The 21,071-nt window shown below is 64.4% G+C and overlaps 12 protein-coding genes across 12 annotated transcripts in view; 7 read left to right on the top strand and 5 right to left on the bottom strand.

The window, feature by feature from the left end:
* Window positions 1-87: 87 nt before the first annotated feature.
* Window positions 88-3,278, top strand: AMSG_03249 (uncharacterized protein; the record flags this gene model as incomplete). Its single annotated transcript, XM_013904639.1, has 2 exons — window positions 88-945; window positions 1,035-3,278. 2 exons carry the CDS (start codon window positions 88-90, stop codon window positions 3,276-3,278), a joined length of 3,102 nt encoding a protein of 1,033 aa, XP_013760093.1.
* A 108-nt stretch (window positions 3,279-3,386) lies between these two features.
* On the top strand, window positions 3,387-4,616 carry AMSG_03248 (uncharacterized protein). Its single transcript, XM_013904638.1, has one exon. It carries the CDS (start codon window positions 3,404-3,406, stop codon window positions 4,568-4,570), a length of 1,167 nt encoding a protein of 388 aa, XP_013760092.1. The 5' UTR covers window positions 3,387-3,403; the 3' UTR covers window positions 4,571-4,616.
* Window positions 4,604-6,611, bottom strand: AMSG_03247 (glucose dehydrogenase). The gene has a single exon (XM_013904637.1). It carries the CDS (start codon window positions 6,530-6,532, stop codon window positions 4,634-4,636), a length of 1,899 nt encoding a protein of 632 aa, XP_013760091.1. The 5' UTR covers window positions 6,533-6,611; the 3' UTR covers window positions 4,604-4,633.
* A 267-nt stretch (window positions 6,612-6,878) lies between these two features.
* Window positions 6,879-7,603, bottom strand: AMSG_03246 (uncharacterized protein). Its single transcript, XM_013904636.1, has 2 exons — window positions 7,556-7,603; window positions 6,879-7,482 (listed from the first exon to the last, which is right to left on the bottom strand). The coding sequence occupies exons 1-2, from the start codon at window positions 7,556-7,558 to the stop codon at window positions 6,946-6,948; spliced, it is 540 nt and encodes a 179-aa protein (XP_013760090.1). The 5' UTR covers window positions 7,559-7,603; the 3' UTR covers window positions 6,879-6,945.
* Window positions 7,604-7,813: 210 nt separating this feature from the next.
* On the top strand, window positions 7,814-9,851 carry AMSG_03245 (uncharacterized protein; the record flags this gene model as incomplete). The annotated part of the gene is made up of 2 exons (XM_013904635.1): window positions 7,814-8,010; window positions 8,178-9,851. The coding sequence occupies 2 exons, from the start codon at window positions 7,814-7,816 to the stop codon at window positions 9,166-9,168; spliced, it is 1,188 nt and encodes a 395-aa protein (XP_013760089.1). The 3' UTR covers window positions 9,169-9,851.
* Window positions 9,289-11,933, bottom strand: AMSG_03244 (UDP-N-acetylglucosamine-peptide N-acetylglucosaminyltransferase; the record flags this gene model as incomplete). Its single annotated transcript, XM_013904634.1, has 2 exons — window positions 9,289-9,311; window positions 9,347-11,933. 2 exons carry the CDS (start codon window positions 11,931-11,933, stop codon window positions 9,289-9,291), a joined length of 2,610 nt encoding a protein of 869 aa, XP_013760088.1.
* Window positions 11,934-12,058: 125 nt separating this feature from the next.
* AMSG_03243 (uncharacterized protein) lies at window positions 12,059-13,534 on the bottom strand. Its single transcript, XM_013904633.1, has one exon. It carries the CDS (start codon window positions 13,529-13,531, stop codon window positions 12,089-12,091), a length of 1,443 nt encoding a protein of 480 aa, XP_013760087.1. The 5' UTR covers window positions 13,532-13,534; the 3' UTR covers window positions 12,059-12,088.
* A 458-nt stretch (window positions 13,535-13,992) lies between these two features.
* Window positions 13,993-15,720, top strand: AMSG_03242 (uncharacterized protein). Its single transcript, XM_013904632.1, has 2 exons — window positions 13,993-14,061; window positions 14,219-15,720. The coding sequence occupies exon 2, from the start codon at window positions 14,619-14,621 to the stop codon at window positions 15,696-15,698; it is 1,080 nt and encodes a 359-aa protein (XP_013760086.1). The 5' UTR covers window positions 13,993-14,061; window positions 14,219-14,618; the 3' UTR covers window positions 15,699-15,720.
* A 112-nt stretch (window positions 15,721-15,832) lies between these two features.
* AMSG_03241 (N-acetylglucosamine-1-phosphodiester alpha-N-acetylglucosaminidase) lies at window positions 15,833-17,048 on the top strand. The gene has a single exon (XM_013904631.1). It carries the CDS (start codon window positions 15,896-15,898, stop codon window positions 16,988-16,990), a length of 1,095 nt encoding a protein of 364 aa, XP_013760085.1. The 5' UTR covers window positions 15,833-15,895; the 3' UTR covers window positions 16,991-17,048.
* Window positions 17,049-17,138: 90 nt separating this feature from the next.
* AMSG_03240 (ATPase get3) lies at window positions 17,139-18,219 on the top strand. The gene is made up of 2 exons (XM_013904630.1): window positions 17,139-17,298; window positions 17,391-18,219. Exons 1-2 carry the CDS (start codon window positions 17,164-17,166, stop codon window positions 18,198-18,200), a joined length of 945 nt encoding a protein of 314 aa, XP_013760084.1. The 5' UTR covers window positions 17,139-17,163; the 3' UTR covers window positions 18,201-18,219.
* Window positions 18,220-18,359: 140 nt separating this feature from the next.
* AMSG_03239 (uncharacterized protein) lies at window positions 18,360-20,198 on the top strand. Its single transcript, XM_013904629.1, has 2 exons — window positions 18,360-18,410; window positions 18,520-20,198. The coding sequence occupies exons 1-2, from the start codon at window positions 18,408-18,410 to the stop codon at window positions 19,282-19,284; spliced, it is 768 nt and encodes a 255-aa protein (XP_013760083.1). The 5' UTR covers window positions 18,360-18,407; the 3' UTR covers window positions 19,285-20,198.
* Window positions 19,936-21,071, bottom strand: part of AMSG_03238 (methionine-R-sulfoxide reductase) — a 1,608-nt gene continuing 472 nt past the window's right edge. The window contains exons 2-3 of the mRNA XM_013904628.1: window positions 20,419-20,519; window positions 19,936-20,333 (exon numbers count right to left, since the gene is read on the bottom strand). Of these exons, the coding sequence (XP_013760082.1) occupies window positions 20,091-20,333; window positions 20,419-20,519 (344 nt within the window). The 3' untranslated portion in view covers window positions 19,936-20,090. The remainder of the gene's footprint in view (window positions 20,334-20,418; window positions 20,520-21,071) is intronic.

Raw genomic sequence — 21,071 nt, 5'->3', positions numbered from 1 at the left:
CCCCCCCCCGCCCCCCTCCACTCAATGCGACTCGTGTGCTCACCCCTCTCCCCTCCCACCACCACCGCCACTATCGCGACCACTACCATGACACATATCATCAAACCAGGGGCGGACGGACGTGAGCTCCGCCACCTGGTGCTGGACAACGGCCTCGAGTGCATGCTTGTCCACGACCCGGAGGCCGAGAAGGCCGCGGTGGCCCTCTCGGTAGCCGTGGGCCACATGGCTGACCCGGAGAGCCTCCCGGGCCTCGCACACTACCTGGAGCACATGCTGTTCCTGGGTTCGGACAAGTACCCAGAGGAGGACGCATATCGCAAGTTCATCAACGATCACGGCGGAGGCTGCAACGCATCTACATCGTCAGAGAAGACCACCTACCACTTTGATGTCGAGGCATCGGCTCTGGCTACGGCGCTGGACATCTTTGTCTCCATCTTTATCGCCCCGCTCTTCACTTCCTCGTGTGCTGCTCGTGAGGTCAAGGCTGTCGACTCGGAAAACTCAAAGAACTTGACCTCAAACTCGCGGAGGCTCTACCAGCTCATCAAGTCTACCGCAAAGGCAGACTACGCCTTTGCCCACTTTGGCACAGGAAACCTCGAGACGCTGGCTACTGCTCCCGATGCTGCCGGCATCGACGTTCGCGCTGCCCTTCTCGACTTTCACGCCAAGTACTACTCGGCAAACCTCATGCGCATGTGCCTAGTCTCCCCGCTCCCGCTCGATGACATGGCCGCCATGCTCCACGACGCCCACGTTCCGCTCATCGCCAACCACAACGCCCCGCTCCCGGTGTTTGACTCGGCCGCTGCCTCGCGCGTCTCAGCGGACTCCTGCCTGACCGATCGCCTCGCCGCTGCCTCGCCGCTGCCCTTTGCCGACCCGCCCTCCGGCCCGCACTGGTACACCATGGTCCCGGTCTCCGAGGAGCGCTCCATGGTCTTCCTCTTTGCCCTCCCGGGCCTCCGCCACGCTTACTCGACCAAGCCCCTCGCGCTCATCACCCACATCCTCGGCCACGAGGGGAGCGGCTCGCTGCTCTCGGCTCTCCGCGCCCGGGCTGGGCCACAGAGCTCTCGGCCTACACCTACCTTGAGCACTGGGAGTTTACCGTTCTCGCCGTCAAGGTCATGCTCACGCCTGCTGGTCTCGACTCCACCGATGCCATCGCTGCCGCCGTCTTTCACATGCTCCGCCTCGTTGCTGCCGCTCCCGACGCCGTCCTCGCCGCACTCTACGCCGAGCACGCTGCCATGGCCGAGATCAACTTTACCTTTCGCGAAAAGTCGTCGCCACGCTCCACCGCAAAGTCGCTCGCCGTCGCTCTCCACACCTACGCCCCCGAGCACATCCTCGTTGGTCCGTACCTTCACAGCCCGGCCGGCCTCAACGTCGGCCTCCTCCGCAACGTTGTTCTCCCCTGCCTCGTCCCAGAGCTGGCCCGCGTCTACGTCGTCGCCCACGCTACCGCATCGTCGGCCTCCCTCACCGAGCGCTGGTACGGGACCAAGTACGGCCGGGTCGAGCTCTCGTCTGAGCAGCGCGCTCTCTTCAACGGCACAGATAGCCTCCCGGCCCTCTGCTCGACCCTTGCTCTCCCGGAGCTCAACCCTTACATCCCAGACTCGTTCGACATCCTGCCCGGATGCGACGGCGTCCGCCCTGGCAGCGACGACCCGCTCGCCCCGCCGGTCCCGCTCAAGCTCATCGACGATGCCACTGGCCGCGTCTTCTACATCCGCGACACCGTGTACGCCCAACCCAAGGTGCTGGGCTCAGTCACGCTCTACTCGCACGAGGGCACCGCGGCGTCGCCGGGCCTCCTGGCCGCCAACTACGTGCTCGATCTCTTCCTCCGCGACGCGCTGCGCGAGTTCAAGTACCCAGCTTCACTAGCTGGCCTCCACGCCTCGTCCACGGCATCGTCGGTCGGCTACCGTGTCAGCTTTGGTGGTTACTCGCAGCACATGGGTACATATCTTGTCGACTTTCTGGCCGCCATTCGCGCCGTCGTGCTCGACCCAGGCAAGTTTGAAGTCTTCCGCGACCAGGCACTCAAGGTCTACCTCAACCGCAAATCCAACTCACCACACTGGCACGCCCGTCGCCACGTCGCCGCGCTTCTTGTCCCAGCCTCGTGGTCCGATGCCTCTGTTGTTGCCCAACTCGCCAGCCTCCGCTTTGCCGACGTCGAGGCCGCTCTGGGCCGGTTTATGCGCATCGGCTTTGCCGAAACCCTTGTCTACGGCAACGTGAGTGCCGAGACGGTCGTCGGTTGGGACGCCGCGCTCCGCCACGCCATGGGCTGGGCCCCGCTCCCTCTCGCGCTCCTCCCCCACACTCGCTGCGTCGCCCTCCGACCCGGATCGCGACTCGTCACCCGCGCTCGCGCTCCGCACGACGACGACACCAACTCGGCGCTTGCGCTCTACTTCCACATTCCAAACGGCCACGAACCGCACGTCCACTACGCGACACTGCTGCTGCAGCAGGTCATCAAGCAGATGGCCTTTGACGACTTGCGAACCCGGCAGCAACTTGGATATGTTGTGTGGACTCTCGCCCCGACGTACGCCGGCGAGCGCTTCTTTGGTTGGGTCATCCAGTCGGCCGAGCACTCGCCTGACGCCCTTGAGGCCGCCATCGACCAGTTTGTGGCCGAGCACATGGCCCCGGTCATCGCCTCGCTCGCCACCGACGCTGCCCTCCTCGAGCAGCACAAGGCCGCCCTCATCCTCAAGCACACTCTCCGTGACAAGACCTTCCGTGAAACCTTTTCCTCCGCCCGCTCGCTCCTCACCTCACATCGCTACGAGTTTGACCGCAAGGACCGCGCCGCCGCCCGCATCGCCGCCCTCGCCGCCACCGATCTTGCCTCGATCTTTGACCGCTGCATCGCCCCGCCCGGTGCCGAGGGTCCTTCGGCCCGCGCCGTCGTTGCTGTCAAGTACCACGGCCGCAACCATGTCAACGAGCTCACCGCCGGAACCGTTCTTGACGTCGAACGTGCCTCTGCCGCCTGTGAGCGTCTGATTGCTCTCGAAGCCGACGACGACGCCATCGCCGCCTGGCAGCCCCTCCAGACCCTCCACCCTGTCCGCTTCCCCCTCCGCGTTGTCGACCCACTCCTGCTCACCCCCACCCCACCGCCGTTACCGAAGCATGAGTGCTGGACCGGTCGATGCCCAGGCGATAAAGCCCGCACCACGATCCGCCGCCGCTACCGTCATCATCGGTGTTCGCGTGCTGATGCGAACGCGGCGGCAAGTTGATGCGGTGTGCCGACCGAGGGTGATGCGGCTGACGGTGCTCGGCCTATTGCCATATCGTTACCTCGCCACACTTGCCTGTCTACACCACACCCAGGCCCCCCATGGGCAAACGGCGATCAGCCCACATGCAAGCAGGCAAGAGAAGCACGCCGGCTGCAAGCGCGAGCGCAAGCGGGCCGACGAGCGAGTCGACCGCCCATGCCGAGTCGACCAGCACCGACGAGGCGGCGAACGAAGTGGCGATGGTGGCGACGGCGACAAGCGGACAGAGGACAAGGATGGGGACGGGCGGAAAGCGGGGAAGCAAGGTCGAGCCAGCAATGCGGGTGCACGAGCGGAGACAGATCATGGCCGAAGGTCTGACCGAGGAGCAGCGGGTGGCGCGCGAGTTCCGATGGCTCAACCGCGGCATCATCCTCGTCCTCACCATTGCCTTTACCATCTACGTCATGTACACAGTCAATGAGTACCGGCAAGACAAGGAACAGCCAGGGACAACAGTCTCGGTCGACCAGGCCTCATCGCTGGCGTATCCGACCTTTACCTTTTGCAACATCAACGACTACGACTTTGCTGTCCTAGTCGCTTTCCTCGGCCAAGGCAACGACGTACCGCAGCCCATCGAGCAGACGGTGCACTTTGAGGAGGCCATCTTCCGCGCCACTGGCATGTACTGCTACACCACCAACTCGGCCCCGCGCGACGACTTTCCGCCGCCACCACCGGGTTCTGCCTCCCCGCCCTTTGTCGCAAGCGCAGCATCGACCGACTACGCCCTCGAGATCGTCTTTCTGCTCAACACCTCGCTCGCCAGCAACAACATCCTCTTCTACGGCATCGGTGTCATGCCGTACCTGTTCGGGACCAAGCCGACCGAGAACGACGTCGACCGCATGACCAACTTTGGCTCACCGGGCCTTTCCACCGTCATGACCATCAAGCGCGAGATCTTTGAGAGCATCAACAACGCCCAGTCAGTCTCGTACTCGATCTCTCAGTCGACCATCGCCCTCGCGCAGGACTCGCCACAGCTCGCATCGATCCCGCCCGGCTTTAGCGTTGTCCACATACTTCTCCAGTACGATAGTCTGAACACCGTCGTGACCAAGGAGACCTACGCATACCCCATGACCTCGCTGCTTGGTGAGCTCGCGGGCATGGCTGGCACTATCCTCGGCCTTGACTGCCTCTCTGGCATTCTGCTCGTTCAGCTATGTGGCTTCAAGATGATCCAGCGCCGCCGCAACGCCACCCAGCAGAAGCTGAACGAGCTCGATTTTGCCGAGCCATAGCAAGGCTGCCGCAGTCGGCGGTGGCCACCTGGAGAGCAAAAGCGGGGGTTTATGCAGCCGAGTTCAGCGCCCTTGTAGAGACGATAAGATAAAGTCAGCGACGCGCTCCCCAATCATGATGCACGGCGCGTTGGTGTTGCCTGAAATGAGTGTCGGCATGATGGATGCGTCGGCGACGCGCAGACCGTCGACACCGACAACTCGCAGTTGCGGATCTACAACAGTGCCAGCCGCGCCAGGCTCGCCCATCTTGGCCGTCCCAACTGGGTGGTAGACAGTGACAGCAAAGTTACGGACATGCCACTCCCAGTACGAGACGCCGGCGGCGGCGCCGTCGGGCGCCGACTCGTAAAGCGGCGACGTCGTCGGTGACGACGCGTCGATCCACTCGGCGTACGCCTCGTCAGCGGCGAGCTTGAGAGTGTCATGGACAGCAGCGACGAGAAGGTCGACATCGGCCTGTTCCGCAAGGTAGTTTGGCTGAATGAGCGGCGGGTCAAATGGTGACGACGAGTTGAGAGTGATCGCACCGCGAGACTTGGGGTGGAGGATGATCGGCAGAAAGTTGATACCTCCCGCCTGCCAGCGGTCCGGGTCATCAATCACTCCCTGCGCCACAAACTCGGGCTTGGTTCCGATGTTTGCTGCTTCGACGTCGGATCCACCGGTTGCTATCATGTGGATCTGCACGTCCGGCACCGACGCCGGAAGATGGTCTGAGGTGCCGGTCGAGTAGAACGCCGTGCCCTCGAGTCCGTTGGTGGTAAGCAGACCGCCACTAAAGACAAGATACTTCAAGAGCGTGGTGAGCGATTCAGCACGCTTCTTGGTGATAAGATGCCCACTCGCCTTGTCCTTGGTCGGGAACCGAACAGGAACCATCAAGTGATCGCGGAGGTTGCGGCCGACGCCGGGCAAATCCACCACAGTCTCAATGCCGGCAGCAGCGAGAACATCCTCGGGCCCGATGCCCGATAGCATGAGTACGTGCGGCGAGCCAACAGCACCGGCCGACAGCACAACTTCTGTGGTGGCTCGGACAACTCGCCGCGGCGAGTCCTCACTGGCGACGCCGTCAGAGTCGGCAGTGTCGGCAAACTCGACGCCGACCGCCCTCACCTTCCCGGACGCCGCATCGGTCTCAGTCACCACCCGAGTGACATGCGCAAAGGTGCGAACATGGAAGACACCACTAGCCGAAGCTGCGGCGGCACGAGCGAGTGCAGGCCGGAGAAAGGCTGCGGCCGACGAGGCGCGCACCCCGTCCTTGATGGTCAGATCACAATGGGCGATGCCCATCATGCCGCCAGCACCATTGTAGTCCTCGTTGCGGGCGAGCCCGAGCGCCTTCCCGGACGCAATAAACGCGTCTACCAGCGGCGATGACGTTTGCGGCTTGGAGACCGTGAGCGGACCGCCTGTTGCGCGATGGGTCTCGTTGGCGGCGAGCGGGCGGGCGACGTAGTTTTCCGACTTGCGAAAGAACGGCAGAACGTCAGCAAAGGACCAGCCCGACACACCCCACAACTTATCATAATCGTCCTGTGCCCCGCGGACATACACCATGTAGTTGATTGATGAAGATCCGCCAAGCGTCTTGCCCCGCGGCCACCGCGAGCGCCGCTCGTGCATCGACCCGTGCGATGCAGCCTGCGGCTGCGTGGTGAACTGCCAGTCGAGCTTGGTCCGCTGCAGCAGCGAGCACCCCGCCGGGATGGCCACCTCCATCATAGCCGAGTCTGACGGCCCGGCCTCTAGCAACAGCACTCGCGCATCTGGTGCGCCCTCAGCCAGCCGGGCGGCAGCCACCGCCCCTGCCGACCCGCCGCCGACAACCACGTAGTCGTACTCGTCAAGCAGCGGGGTGTGGGCAAACTCGGCTGGTGGCGGGACGAGGACTCGGTATGCAGCCGCAGCCGCAAGTACAACAAGCACAGCACTCGTCCAGAAGCGACAGGTCATGGTAAGGCTGTTCGCGTCTTTGGGGCAGGAACGGTGTGTCCGCAGGTGCTTCCGCCTGTCTTTCCTCTCTTCAAGACGCGTGCGTGTGGGCGCAAAAAAAAGGTCGCAGTTTGCGCCTGGGTCTTTTCTTGGTCACTCGTGTTTGCCTCGCGCCTGACCGGTGCCTCTGTCAGCTCGTGAACTGCATCTGCGGCCATTGTTGACGACAACAAGGCTTTGGATCTCGGCATGGCCGGACCGATTCAAGTCCGGATGTGACGGTACAAGGGAATCGTGCGTCCAAGCGGCGAAACAGGTGACAAATCATGCATGTGGTTTCGGGCTGTGTTGGGCGGGCAGGTGACATGGGGGGAAAAAGGAGCAATGTTACGCATAATGGGTTGGCGCGACGGTGCTGAGAGTCAACAACCCGATCACGCCATGGGGCAGATGTACTTGGACTGCCAAACGAGAGAGTACGGAGCAGCCGAGTTGGTCACAACCGGCTGCCCGATGCCAGCGCCGAGGTTGCACATGAAACGGATGGAGACTTGGGGATAGGCGAGGGTGAAACCGCGCTCGGACGGGTTGAAGACGCCGAGGTTCGAGGCGAGCGACTGGCACTGCGAGCCCGAGTTTGTGATGAGACCGACAAAGGTGCCGCGCAAGCACTGGGAGAAGAGGCAGTAGCGACAAAGCGAGTAGGCGATGTAATCGGTGTCGCCACCATCGCCCGACGGAATGGCCGAGATGCTTGTGGTCTGACCCGAAGCATTGTACGCATCAAACAGAGCCTGGAGGTTGTACGTCCCGTTCCACGACTCGCACTGGATCAGATCATCGCCAACGTTCTCCACCACTGGACCATCATTCACCACAACAACGTCATCAGCGTCCAAGGACGACGACGCCGTCGCACTTGAAGCGACGACCACCAGCACGACAAGCGCCACCAGGAGGATGTTCAGAGACTAAAGAGGGAGAGGATGTGAGTGTGGTAGGGGGCAGGGAGGGTGACAGTGGGCTGGGTTGCGGAAGACATACCATACTATGGGAGTGAGCTGGTGGGCTGGTGTTGGTGGGCGCAGGTGGGTGTGTGGACGTGTGCGGGGGGGCGTGCAGGGAGTGACGGGGGAAAAGAAGGCAGAAGGAGACAGAGGAAAGCGGGAGAGACTCCAAATGGCGAGCCACCACCACCACCACCCGGCCATGCTGCGCTGTCCCCCACTCCTGCCCCCACCCGACCACCCGACCACTCCTCTTCCCCTCTCCACCACCACCACTACCACCACTACCACCATAATGACAAGTCTACCATTTGGTCTCTCGTCGCTACGCGGGTATGCCGACGGCGCCGGGTCCGGGACCGAGTCGGGCGACGAGAGCCCCTGTGGGCGGAGCGGGTTCGGAACCGAGACCGGGACTGAGACCGAGACAGACACCGACACGCTCGGTACCTCACCAGTCTTTGCACAGGCTCCCTTCCCTATGGTGCGCCAGTCTGGCGGGCGGCGAAAGCGGGGAGCCGGTGCGGCTGGTGGTTCCGACTCGGGCGCGAGCGGGAGCGGGAGCGGGAGCGGAAGCACTGGGAGCGAGGTAGTGGACGGCAAGGACGGGCTGGACGACTGGGGCGGGGTCGGGGGCTGCGCGGGCGGGCGGAGCGGAGACCGGTCAAGATCTTCTGCTCAGTCCTACCAGAGATGGTGTACACACTCGGGTTTGGCTTGGACGCGCTGCCGAGGGTGGCGTACGCGCTGATCAACTGCATGCTCAGCTCGTCGGCCTTTGTCTCGGTCACCCACATCCACGACGAGCTCTCGCTGGTGGTCGACGAAGAGACGCTGAGCCTCTTCCTCCCGCACGCGGACGTGGTCAACTTGCACAGCCAGGCCTGGCGGGTCATCGAGATCTCCGAAGACAGCATGCAGTCGGCCGCCGGCGTTTTTGGCCGGCTCTCGGCGCCGCTGGCCGAGCACGACATCTCGATCTTCTATCTTTCGACGTATGCGTCCGACTATGTTCTGGTTCCGGCCGCACAGGTCCGCGATGCGATTGCAGCGCTCAAGAGCAGGTACGCGGTCGGAGTTGCCGGCGAGCTGCCCGAGGCGGCGCCGACATCGGCAATGGTGGCCAAGTTTGCCGCCGCCGGATCCAGCGCTGAGTCCAGCACCGGCACCGGTCTCACCGAGCCAGCACCGATGGCCGTGACATGGCCGGCGGTCGGTGATGCACTCCGAGTGCTGGCGGTGCCGGAGCGCCGGTTTACGGCAGTCTTTGGAGCTCTCTGCGCCGACTTGTTTGTGTCGGCCAACGCCGCAGCCGGGGCCGGAACCCGGTTTTTCTCGCTGACCAAGACTGCGGATGAGATCTCGATGCTGCTAGAGCAGCGAGTGGTCGACGCGCTGGAGGTGCCCGGCCTCACGCTCTGGTCACACACCTGGGTCCCACTCCGAGTCGAGGGCAACGTCGGCGGCGGGGATGGGTTTACCGAGACCGGCATCGTCAACCGCATTTCTGCCCCGCTCTCACGGGCAGGTATCCCCACGTTCCATCTCTCGACCTTTGCTTCGCACTTTTCCCTCGTTCGCCAACAGAACTCGACCGACGCCGCTGCTGCGCTGGAGCGGTCGTTCCAGGGCGCGAGCGCGAGCGTCTAGTCGAAGAGGGCGACGAGCAAGTCCTCGAGCGCGGCGACGTAGTTTGCGGTGTCGAATAGCGGCGAGGTGCCTCTGGCGAGGCGCACTGCGAGCGAGTTCTTGACCGTAGCGAGGCCACCGCTAAGAAGGGCCCGGGCGGCAGACTCGTAGGCCGACCACGAGTCAACCACCAGAGCACCGAGGGCGGTCGGCTCACCGGCGAATGCGGCGGAGACAAGCGAGGCACCAACCCGCGATTGGAAGGCATCGCCTGGGTAGGTGATGACCGGGACACCGGCCCAGAGCGCATCGAGCGCTGTGGTGTGTGCATTGTACACGTGGGTATCGAGAAAGAGGTCGGCGTGGGTGAGGCGGGCCACATGCGCTGTGTGCGGCAAGTGCGGCGCAAAGACAAGCGAGCTGCTTGTGTTCACGCCACGCGCGGACAGAGCGTCGACGATTGCGGCCTCGGCGTGCGACGACGACGACATGAGCCAGAGGACAGCGTCGGGCTGGGCGAGGAGGAGCCGAGCCCAGACGTCGAGAGCCTGGGTGTCGATCTTGTAGAGAGCGTTGAAGCAGACGAGAACGGTGGCGGTCTCCGGGAGGTTGTGATCGGCACGGGAGCCTGCGCGGGCAGCAAGCTCGCTCCGTGGCAGCCGTCGTGCAAACGAGTTGGGTTGGTAGGTGTGCGGGAGCAGGAGTAACTGCTCGGCAAAGAGCGTTGGATCAGGGGCAGTGATGGCATCGGCGACCATGTGTGTGACGTAGCTCGCGCCCATGGTGCCTGGATAGCCGAGCATGTTGACAATGACCGGAGCAGGCGCAAGCGCAAGGAGCTCGTGGCGGTTGCCGGCGGTGTGGCCGGTGAGATCAATAAGGACGTCGAGCCGGAGATCGTCGTGGATAAAGGCCGCCAGCGAGGCATGGTCCATGTCCCACACGCGATGAAAAGCGTGGCCGTAGAGAGCCTCGGTGGCGGTGCGCCCGGGAGAGCCGTCCGAGGGGCGGAGGGCAAGAAGCGAGGCGTTGACCACGCTGGGCTTGTGAAGCGACGGAACGTCGATCATCAGCCGCCCCACCGGGCTGCTGCCCCAGTCTGCAGAGAGGTAGCCAACACGGAGCGGGCCTGGGTTTCGCCGCGGTCGGCTCTGGCCCGGCTCGAGTTCCCATGTGTACGGCTCCAGCTCGAGAGCAGCAAGCGAGGCAAGGGTCCAGCGGGCGTAGGCAGCAGCCAGGTCGCGGAAGATGGCTGGGTCGAGATCAAAGGCGAGAGCGTGGAATGGGCGGGCAGCTGGACGCTTAGTTGGATCACCAGCATTGGCAGCAACGTCGGCAGCGATGCCTGCGGCGAGAACCGACTTGTCCTCGTCACGGGCAGCAAGGTCGAGGACCATCAGCCGTGCAAAGGCACGGTCAGAGAGCGCATGCGCCGAGGTAGGGTCGAGGTCCAGTGCGGCATTGATGGCTTCTAGCGCAGCGGTGTGGTCTGAGCGGGCGGTGTGGACCGATGCCAGGGCAAGGTAAACTTCGGCGGTGGGCATCGATGCCAAGCCGGCGCGGTAGAGTCTGAGTGCGTGGTCAAGGTCGCCGGACTCAAACAGGGCTAGCGCCCAGTTGAAGGCATTCTCGACAGCGGCGGTAGAGGAGGTCGAAGTGTCAGCGCCACTGCCAGCTGTGGCGATGGTAGCAGCAGCACGCTCAAAGGCGGCCAGCGCCGCGGGAAGGCGACCAAATCGGCGGTGGAGCATGCCAAGGACAGTATAGGCGGCAGGATCCGGCTTTGCTGTCGACTCGAGGACGGCGTCGAGAAGCCGCGAGGCGCGCGCAAGTTCTCCAGCATCTAGGGCAAGGCGGGCGTCGGCGACCTGGAGCATGCCGCCGTGAGCAGAACGGTAGGCGCTGGATCCGAGGTGGCGGCGGGAAGCGTCGAGTGCCTCAGCGGCAGCGTCGAGGTGCCCGCGAGTCCGTTCGAAGCGGACAAGATCGGCGTACGCGCCAGGCTCGCCGGTCTCAAGTAGAACGGTGAAAGCAAGTCGAGCGTCTTCCTCGCGTTCGGGACCGAGTGCTGCCAGCGACCATGCGGCGTAGCGGCGGGCGTCGGTGAGGCTCGGATCGTCGGCGGCGCGGGTAAACCAGGCAGCAGCGCGGGCATGATCGCCTGCGCGCGCGGCCGCCAGCCCCGCGTTGAACAAATACCTCGGGTCAGCGGTGCGACCAGAGTCAACAATGTCACCGTAGGCGTCAGCAGCGGCGGCAAACTCGCTCTCTTCAAACAACAGGCCGGCGGCAAGCAGGGCGGCCGACGCATCGGTAGCTGGAGCGAGGGCGTCGGCCTTGCGAAAGGCAGCCAGAGCGCGATCGATCTTGCGTGCAGCCTTGAATACCAGGCCGCGGGCCAGATGCGCCAACGAGAGTCGTGGATCGGCGCGGACGGCAGCCGCTGCCGCCCGGGCTGCTTCTTTGCGGCGCGATGCGGCGTCGGCTGCCGCCGAAGCATCAGCCCAGGCCAGGAGTGCCAGCGCGCGATTAGCCGGCGCCAGCGCAGGCGACTCCGTCTTTGCTCGCCCAACAATCTCCTCTGCCGCTGTGTAGCAGTCGACTGCGTCGGGGAACCTGGCCTCGGCGTACGCGGTGTTGCCCGCAGCAACCAGGGCGGAATGTGTGGGAGGCGCGGCGGCGCCCGGGCACAGCGGCGGAGGTCGGGAGCGGCGGCGGAGGCGGGCGGCAGAGGCAGAGACGACGATAATGGCGAGGAGGACAAGGAGCGAGTGGAGGGACGGCATGGGTGCGTGGGCGCGCGGGGGTGGGCTGGAGTGCAGTGACGCGGTGACCTACGGCGACGCGGTGACGACACAAGCCAGTCACGGCCACAACGGCACGGGCATTCGCGGCGACGGCGGTATGGGGCTCGGCAAGCAAGGGTGTTATGGTAGATGAACTAATAACGCTTAAAGGTAAACTTGGGATTGGTCTCTTTCCAGTTGTCGGCCCCGGTCTCACCGTAGATGTGCGGGGCAAAGCCGCGGCGCTTGGAGCCTGTGAGCGAGTAGCCGGCGCCGTTGTTTGTGGCGGGGTCGGATCCGGGATCGCCGGGCCCGCGGTAGACGAGGGTCTTGGCGACGCCCTTGCCGGCCTGCATCTCGGGCTTGAGCGGGCGACGGGAGAGCCTGGGGCGGCCATCGGAGCCGTCGTAAGAGTGGCCGGAGACAATGTTGTACGAGGTACGATGGTGGACGTTGTCGGCAAAGACGCGCTTGGACGGTTGGCGGCGCTCCGAGGTGTGGTCGAGGCCGATGTTTGAGAGATTGGAGACGGAAGGCGCGGCCTCGGGCGCAGAGGGAATGTGGGCCTCGTGGCGGAGGAGGTCCGAGGTGTACGAGCTCGCTGGGTCTGGGTGGACGCCCTCGAGCGAGTAGCCTGGCGAACGTGAGCGGCGCGGGGCGCGGTGGTGGGTGGGCGAGGGCGAGCGGAGCATGTTGGCCTTGGTCTTGTGGCGATCAGGCTGGAGAATGTCGGTCATGTTTGTCCCCTGGTTCTTCTCGAGCAGCTCCTTGGCCTCGCGCGAGTACGGGTTGGGCGGGCGGCGAGGCGGCGGCGGCGGCGGATCGCGCTTCAGGTTCCACCACTCTTCGGTCTCGCGGGTGTAGTCGATTTCCGAGTGGCGCTTGCCCGGGCGGTACGGGAGAGGATTCGGGTTGAAGATGTCCGAGTCTGGCGGCGGGCCGACGGCGCCTGCGCCGCGGCGGCGAGGCGGGTTCTTCAGCTTGCCGACATGGAGGTCGCGAACCGAGCCGAGCTCGGCCTGCGGGGCGCGCGCGTGGCGCTGGAGCTGGGCCGAGCGGCGGCGGGACTCGGCGTCACGGGCGGCGCGCTCCTCGCTGTCGTCGGCGTACCGCTGGAGCACCGGGTTGTAGCGCTTGTTGTTGACCGAGGTTGCGGCCTGGAACCGCTGCATCTCACGCATGCGGTCGCGATCCGAGCGCGGGTCAAAGATGCGGCGGGTGGCGGCGCCCGAGGTCTTGGCGTAGTGCTCGTACTCGTGCTGCGGATCGGTGCCGGAGGCGAGCTGGGCCGAGGCCGAGGACGAGTCGACGCCGCGGCCGTACGGCATGCGCAGGCCGCGGCTATGGCCGTTGGCGTAGGGATCTTGATTGGCATCAGGAACATGCGCCGGCCCCCGCGATGGCCTTGGGCGGTATGCAGCATATGGCTCGTCAGCGCCCGGAGCATAATACGAGTGGCTCGCCTGCGACGGCGAGGCAGCCGGCGGCGGTGCACCGGACGAGTAGGCCTGGTGTGGGGCGGCGGCATGGATTCGCGGGTCGAGTTCGGCGCCTCCATGTGCGCCCAAGGCAAAGTGCGAGTCTGAGTACTCTGCCATGGGAAGTGGGGGAGTGGGGAGGGGTGGGGGTGGGGAGGGGTGGGGTGGCGAGGGGTGGTAACGGCAATGCTAATTGGGCGAGGGAGAGGGAACGAGTGAGGGGACGGGAACAGGGAATGGGAGTGGGAATGGGAATGGCGAAGGAATTCAGTTGGAACGGTTTGGGAGTGACAAGGGGGGAGATGGCATTGTCTGATGGTGGGGAGATGGCATTGTCTGAGGGGGGGTGGGGGATGGAGGGAGGGGATGCGGGAAAGGGGGTATGGGAGAAGGGTGGGGGGGAGGGGAGGAGGTGAGGGATGGGGAATGGGGGGAAAGGGCGGTGAGGAGCGATTGGGCTCTGGTCAGGCCATGGCTCTGGTGAGGCCTTTCAATATCATTCGTTGTTGGCACAGAGGTGGTGCGGTGACGGGTTGGCCGGCGACACCCGACGCTTGTGGTTGGTACTGGGCATCATGATCACGCCGGTGTTCAGACTCTCGCAAGACAACGAGTTTGTGTATGTTCACATTGTGCTCAAGTCGATCAAGGTATGGTTTCGCTGGTGGTGGTGGAAGGGTGGCCACCCGGGCGGGGGCGTGCGGGCGTGTGGGCGTGTGGGCGTGTGCGGGACAGTGGCGGGATGACCAACGCGGCGCGTTGTCCGGCGACTCATGATGGGCGATGATGGGGCGGAGAGGGAGACAGTTTGATGAGGTCGACTACTACATCGGAATGTACGAGTTCAAGTCTTTGTCAAGCCGTACTTTCTCCGGCTGCACTTTAAGCAGCCGCTGCAAGACTCGATGGAGGACGCCAAGTCGGTGTACAACGACGACACGCGCGAGCTGACCGTTCATCTGCCAAAGCTCAACCACGGCGAGTTCTTCCCGGATCTCAACATGCTCACCGCGCTTATGACTCCCAAGCAGGCCAAGACCAAGCCTGCCCGCCCGGTCATTGAGGTCCTCTCGTCCACGCCGGCTGTAGGCGGCGACATCGACTCGGACGACGACTCGGCGACGGCTCGGACGACGGCGAGGGGCCGAGCGGCCCTGCTGCCACCCGCACTGGTGACAATGTCCCGCGCTCGAGCGAGCTACTGGACATGGAGGTCGCTGGCCCGACTCCGCCGTCGGAGCTGCTGGCCGCCGCCGGTGAGGTCGACTGGTCGTTCCCAGCCCGGAGGGTGGAGGCCGACGGCTCGGCAGCCGACGCGCTGCTCGGACGGGTCCGCTACGGCTTCAATAACGCGCACGCCGAGTTCTTTGCGCCGCTCATGGAAGAGCTTCCGCTGATCCTCGACTCGCCTGCGCCAGACTCGCTCACTGTGGAGCAGCGGCGCGCCGCCATGCGCGAGCGTGAGGCCGGCGATTTTGACTCGGAGCACTACATGGCCGAGTACGCCGAGCCCGAGGCCATCGACGAGCTGCTCGGCGAGCACGCACCGGTTCCGTGGTGGGCCGAAGCATACCAGACGTTGCGGGAGTGGGCTGCCGCCCCCGAGCACGCCGCCGCCTTTGCCGACTTTGCCACCTCTTTCACCCCGCGCCTCGCGTTCCCGGTTCCCACGCCCGGCCTAGCGTCGCCGGTCCCAGCCACTGTCATCGAGCTCGACACGGACGAGCGCGACGAGTTGATGGCGCTGCCGGCAAAGGAGCACCTCGTCGACGAACCGACCCGCGAGCTCAACGGACTACTCGAGATCCTTGCCGCCTACGCATACGACATGCGGATGACCGGCGGGGAGCACAATGTCGAGTCTGCGTGGACGGTGGCTAAGCTGAATGGGCTCACGTCATGGCTGACAGTTCCACACTCTCCGCGCGAGGCCCTGCTCTCAGTCATGCGCCGCTCGCTCGTCTATCCGCTCTACCGCTCATGGAAGCTCGCATCGCGCATCCGCCGCGACGCGCTCATGATCGCTTGCACCGGCCGCATGGGTGTCCTCAAGGCTCTCCTCGACATCCACAAGCTCTTCAAGCTCTCCGAGGACAAGTACTACTTTAACGAGCTGTACATCGAGGACTACTGCGTGTGGATCCAGTCGCTCTCCGACGCCACCTACCTTGCTTGGCTCGCCTCGTCCCTCACCGCGCCCAAGATCTCCAAGGCTGACCTCGGTGCCGACCTCGACATCCCGTTTTGGGAGGCCGCCGCCGACGATCGACTTGCTGGCGAGTTGTAGTCAGACCTATCCCCCCCCCCCCCCTCCAGCTCGCCCGAATACAGAAGACGTTGTCCTTGTGCCCGTGTCCGTGCGTGTGTCCGACGCCGCGCCGTTGCTGTCGCCGTCCCCGTGTCACCGCCAACTCGTCTCACAATCCACCCACACCCATACCCATACCCGCAATTCGCCCACCCACCCACATACCTACACCCATCATGCACACCCTCGCACTTGTGACGCTGCTGGTAGCTGTGGTCGTCGCTACTGTCACTGGGTATCCTGGCGCTGCGTCGCAACCGTTCGGCCACACCCGCGGCCGCGCACATGACAAGACCATCGACGGTGGTTCTGGACACGGCCTGCCTAATGTGACCCATGCACTGGCCGGAGGCGGTAGTGGAAGCAGGAAGGCTCAGTTTGTGCACACATTTGTCAACCGGAGCCTGGACGGCGTGAGGTACACGGGGCATCTGCTGGTGCTGGACAACCCGTCACCGGGCACCTTTGCGCTCCTCCCGCCGTATCCCGGTGGATGTGGGACAAAGGCTTATACAACGAGCACAGCGGCAGCCGGGCGCTGTCTGGCGGCGACCAACGCTGGCTTCTTTGACGTCGCCACGGGCGCCTGCCTCGGATCGCTGGTCTCGGACGGCAAGGTCGTCCAGGCTTCGACGCTGGTCCGGCCGTCGTTCGGCATGCTAGCCGCAAACGCACACCGGACGCATCCGGTCTTCTTTGCTGGCTACGTGGCAGCAACAACCGAGACCGAACTTGCTTCTGCTGGCTTTGTCAACCTTGTGTCTGGTGTCGGCTGGCTCGTTGCCAACGGTACCTCGTTCCTGAATGCCTCGATCGCCATCGAGCACCCGTCGCCGAGTTTTGTGGCCGAGGCCGCACCGCGGCTGGCCATTGGCCACGACGCCGACGGCCGGCTAATGATTCTCGAGGTCGACGGTGACGAGATCTTCAAGACCGGGCCGAACCTGGTCCAGCTCACTGCCCTCGCGCTCGATCTCGGCTTCTACAATGCTGTCAACCTCGACGGTGGCGGTTCGGACACCGTCGTGCTCGGCTCGTCAATCTGCTCCTCGTGTGGCGCGCTCAACCAGACGTGCACCGACATCAAGGCATCCGCCACGCCGACCATGCCCGCCGCCTCCGCGCCGCCCACGCCGGCCGGCGAATACATGCCCTGCATCAAGTGCGGCTACGCCGCCGGCCACAACCTCCACATACCGCTCTGCCAGCGGCTGGTCACCTCGATCACCTGCATCCGCGACACGCCAGATGAGATCCTCACCACACCGTAGGGGCCGCGCGCCTGCAACTGTTCCATGGTCATCCGACAATCTAAAGCTCCATCCGCCGGCCATCGCATGCGGTCATCGCGCCGCCCGTTCGCCGGTCCCCCGCCCCCCCCCCCCCCACCCCCCACCACACACACGCCACACCACACCACCACACTCTCTCACAACACCCACCCATGGCTGACGAAGAGTACCCGCCGACGGTAGCCAACCTCCTTGCGCAGCAGTCGCTGCGGTGGATCCTTGTGGGCGGCAAGGGCGGGGTGGGCAAGACCACGACCTCGTGCTCACTCGCCCTCCTCCTCTCCAAGGTACGGACCATGCCGAGGGTATATCTCGAGCACTGCGTGTGCTTTCCCTGCCACTCACTCACCACTACACTTTCCGCGGTATGCGCCCGCAGCACCGATCGCGGGTCCTGCTCATCTCGACGGATCCGGCACACAACCTCTCGGACGCGTTCCGGACCAAGATCGGGTCCGAGCCAACGCGGATCACCGAGACGCTCGATGCCATGGAGGTCAAGGCGTCGGTGCCCAAGGACGTGCTCGAGTCTGACGATGGTGCTGGCCTGCAGGCCATGCTCGGCAAGTTTGAGTTCCCAGGCGCCGATGAGCTCTTTGCCATCTCGCATGTGATGAAGCTCGCGGCGTCGATGGAGTACGACACGGTGGTTCTCGACACGGCGCCGACCGGGCACACGCTGCGGTTCCTGCAGCTGCCCGAGACGATGGACAACTTCCTCAACACCTTTACCTCGGGGCCGATGGGCGGAATGCTCACCCAGCTGATGGGCGCCAACGGCGAGCACATGGAGCGCATCAACGAGATGAAGACCCACATCCGTATGGCCAAGACCCAGTTCACCGACCCGGACCTCACCACCTTTGTCTGCGTCTGCATTCCGGAGTTCCTCTCGGTCTACGAGACCGAGCGTCTCATCCAGGAGCTGACCGAGAACGACATCGACGTCCAGAACATCGTTGTCAACCAGGTTGTCCGCGACCCGCCTGCGCCGTGCACCCAGTGCGCCGCACGCATCGCCATGCAGGGCAAGTACCTCGGCCAGATTGCAGACCTCTACGACGACTTTCACGTCTCCATCATCCCGCTCCTCCAGCGCGAGGTCCGCGGCATCCCGGACCTCACCGTCTTTGGCTCGCTCCTCCTTCATCCCGAGTCGACCGAGCCCGTCCTTCCCGAGCAGGAGTAAACGCCGCTCGCCGCATCAACCTCTCTTGTCGTGATCACCACTGCATGCGCAGGCTCTGTGATCACTGACAGGGAAAGACAGATCGGCCCAAGCTGCATGTCTGGCCCTCCCTCCATTGCAAGCCGGCCACCGCGACGACGGCGCAGACTACGAACAAGCCGCACCACTCCACTCGTCCCGGATTCCCCCTTCCACACAACCTCGCACATGGTACGCCCTCCTCCCGCCTCCGTTTCCCCCTTCCCCTTCCCCTCGCTCCTCGCCCCCTCACACACACACACTCTCTCTCTCACTCACACACACATACATACACACACAGGCTGCATCGTCTACGCCTGAGAGTGACGTCAAGTTCGCTGGCCGGTTCGAGCTGTCGCTGCCGCTGGCGCCCCACGAGCGGCCGGTGCAGGACTTTGGATGCACGCTGCAGCGGTCGGATTGGAAGATGCCACACGCTGGAACATTGTACATCACTCGGATGGGCTTGTTCTTCTATGTGGCCAACAGGCTGGTAGGTGGGACGGCCCACGTGTCGTTTGCCGATGTGACGGCTGTCGAGGCCACCAGCAACTTGCTCATGCTCCCGGCCATCCGCGTCGAGACCTACACCGGCACGCTGTTCTTCAGCAACTTTATCCATCGCGCCAACTGTCTCGCTATCATCCAGCACATGGTGGCCGCCACGCTGACGCCGCTCACCTTTTTGCACCGCAAGCTCGTCCGAGGCAGCGACGTGGCGTCGGGCATGATGACCGGCGGGGCCGCGCTCCGTGGCCGTCTGCTTGGCCGTGGGCAGGACGAGGATGTGCTGTTCAAGCAGCTCAAGACCTCGCGCGCCCTGCAGCTCGCGTACGAGACACTCGACATCGGAACATCAACGCTGACCGAGCTGGACCACCAGGGCGAGCTCATCGCCCGCCAGCGTGTCGCCATGGCCCACATCCACGCCAACATGGACGAAGCTGACCGCCTCCTCCGCGGAATGAGCTTGACCGGCGCCGCAGCCAACGCATTCACTTCGCGACCGACGTCGGTCGAGGACGCCGACGCTGCAGCGTCGGCCAGCATCAATACTCGCGGCTGATGCAGGTACCTGTTGTCGACTGCACGACCTCGTCGTACACTGCCTCCCGCTTGGTCTTTACCGATACCGCGCTCTGCATCCTTGGCGGCGACGTGGAAGGCGATGCCGACGCGAGCCGCACCCTCGTCCGCGTTGCGCCTTACACCGGCATTTCGTCGTTGACCCTCCTACCACGGGCTTACCACCTTTGCATCGAGCTCACATCCGCCGCCGTCGCCTCCAACGCCGATGCACCCAAGGGCTCGGCCATCCGTAGCGAAAGCATGGTTGTTGTCACCGCGTACCTAGAGGACATTCTCCTAGAGCTGGGCGAGCGGCGTGTAGCCGACATCCCGCTCATTGTCGATGACGGCGCCGCGCCGCTCTCCCACAAGTCCTCGTTCTACGCCAGCTCACCAGCATTTGGTGGCAAGGTGACTCCGGCGGCGATGGCGAAGCGCGTCGACGCGCTCCGCAACCCTGAGTTTGTTCCCTTGTCCGCCCAAGCCTTTATGCCGTCGGCAGACACCGATGCCGCTGCCCGCGAGCGCCTCCGCCAGCAGCAAGCCCTCATCGAGGCCGAGGACCAGCAGCTCGACGAAATGTCGCGTGTGCTGGAAAAGCTCAAGGCAGTGGCCACCACCATGGGCACCACCCTCGATCGCCAGAACGCCGACCTCGATCAGCTGGAGAAGGACGTCGACAGCGGCTCGAGCCGCATTCACTCTGCCAACCGCAAGATCATCAAGAAACTGCACTGATTGTCCGACGCGATGAGGGACTTTACACGCCCGGCTCGCATCTCCCGCTACAACTTGCTCCAAAGCTTACTCGCCCTCGCCCTCGCCCTCGCCTTTGGCCTTGGGCTTAAACTTGAGCGAGACCGAGTTTGCACAATGCCGCTCGTTGGTTGGCGTCTTAAAGCCCTCGCCGGCAAAGACGTGGCCGATGTGTCCGCCGCATGCTGAGCACAGGATCTCGGTCCGGGTGTCCGGGAAGCTCTCCGACTTGCGGGCCACCGCGCCCTCGACCGAGTCGTAGAACGCCGGCCAGCCACAGCCCGAGTCAAACTAGAGCCGCACCCTTCTCGTGAGATTACATGCCCTCCCTTCACTCCAAACACCAACGCCATCACACCCATCGCCGCCAACATACCTTGTGCTCCGCCTCGTACAAGGGCGTCTCGCATCCGGCGCATAGGTACGTGCCCTCCTCAAAGTGCTTGTTGTACTCGCCAGTCCCTGCCCGCTCCGTCCCTACCTCCGCCCATGCCAGTCCACCGCCCCATATCATATCGTTCCCGATGAATACCCGGCCTCCTCCTCCCTTTCTCCATCATCCGCCTCCTGTCGACCGAAACGAGCACATGACCCCCTCTTCCCACTCTTCCCCCTCCATCATCCTCGTCACACCGGCATCACCATCCACCCCCTTACATCGCACCTGCACAATGCCACTGCTGACGCCACTGCTGACGCCACCTTCTCCCCCTCCCCCCTCCCCCCTCCCCCCTCCCCCTCCCCTCCCCTCCCCTTACATCGCACCTGCACAATGCCACTGCTGACGCCACTGCTGACGCCACCTTCTCCCCCTCCCCCCTCCCCCCTCCCCCCTCTGCCTCCCCTCCCCTCCCCTTACATCGCACCTGCACAACGCCACTGCTGACGCCACTGGTGAGGCCACCGCCCCCCCCCCCCACGTCCAAAACCCCTTTCCCCCGCCGCGCTGCCCGGCCGACTCAAGGGTTTGCCCCACCACTGCCAGGGAAATACGCCCCCCCTGGTTCGGCGAAGATTGAGAGCTCCTCG

The sequence above is a fragment of the Thecamonas trahens genome (assembly GCF_000142905.1).
Source record: "Thecamonas trahens ATCC 50062 unplaced genomic scaffold supercont1.12, whole genome shotgun sequence".
NCBI lineage: Eukaryota > Apusomonadida > Apusomonadidae > Thecamonas > Thecamonas trahens.
This window is presented reverse-complemented; position numbering and strand designations above follow the sequence as displayed.

What these genes read in the sequence shown, in the direction of transcription:
- AMSG_03242 (XM_013904632.1), top strand. Translation starts at nt 14,619, where the DNA reads ATGGAGGTCGCTGGCCCGACTCCGCCGTCGGAGCTGCTGGCCGCCGCC.
- AMSG_03241 (XM_013904631.1), top strand. Translation starts at nt 15,896, where the DNA reads ATGCACACCCTCGCACTTGTGACGCTGCTGGTAGCTGTGGTCGTCGCT.
- AMSG_03240 (XM_013904630.1), top strand. Translation starts at nt 17,164, where the DNA reads ATGGCTGACGAAGAGTACCCGCCGACGGTAGCCAACCTCCTTGCGCAG. An exon ending in TCGCCCTCCTCCTCTCCAAG is followed by an intron (nt 17,299 to 17,390) that starts GTACGGACCATG and finishes ATGCGCCCGCAG; the next exon opens with CACCGATCGCGGGTCCTGCT.
- AMSG_03243 (XM_013904633.1), bottom strand. Translation starts at nt 13,531, where the DNA reads ATGGCAGAGTACTCAGACTCGCACTTTGCCTTGGGCGCACATGGAGGC.
- AMSG_03248 (XM_013904638.1), top strand. Translation starts at nt 3,404, where the DNA reads ATGCAAGCAGGCAAGAGAAGCACGCCGGCTGCAAGCGCGAGCGCAAGC.
- AMSG_03247 (XM_013904637.1), bottom strand. Translation starts at nt 6,532, where the DNA reads ATGACCTGTCGCTTCTGGACGAGTGCTGTGCTTGTTGTACTTGCGGCT.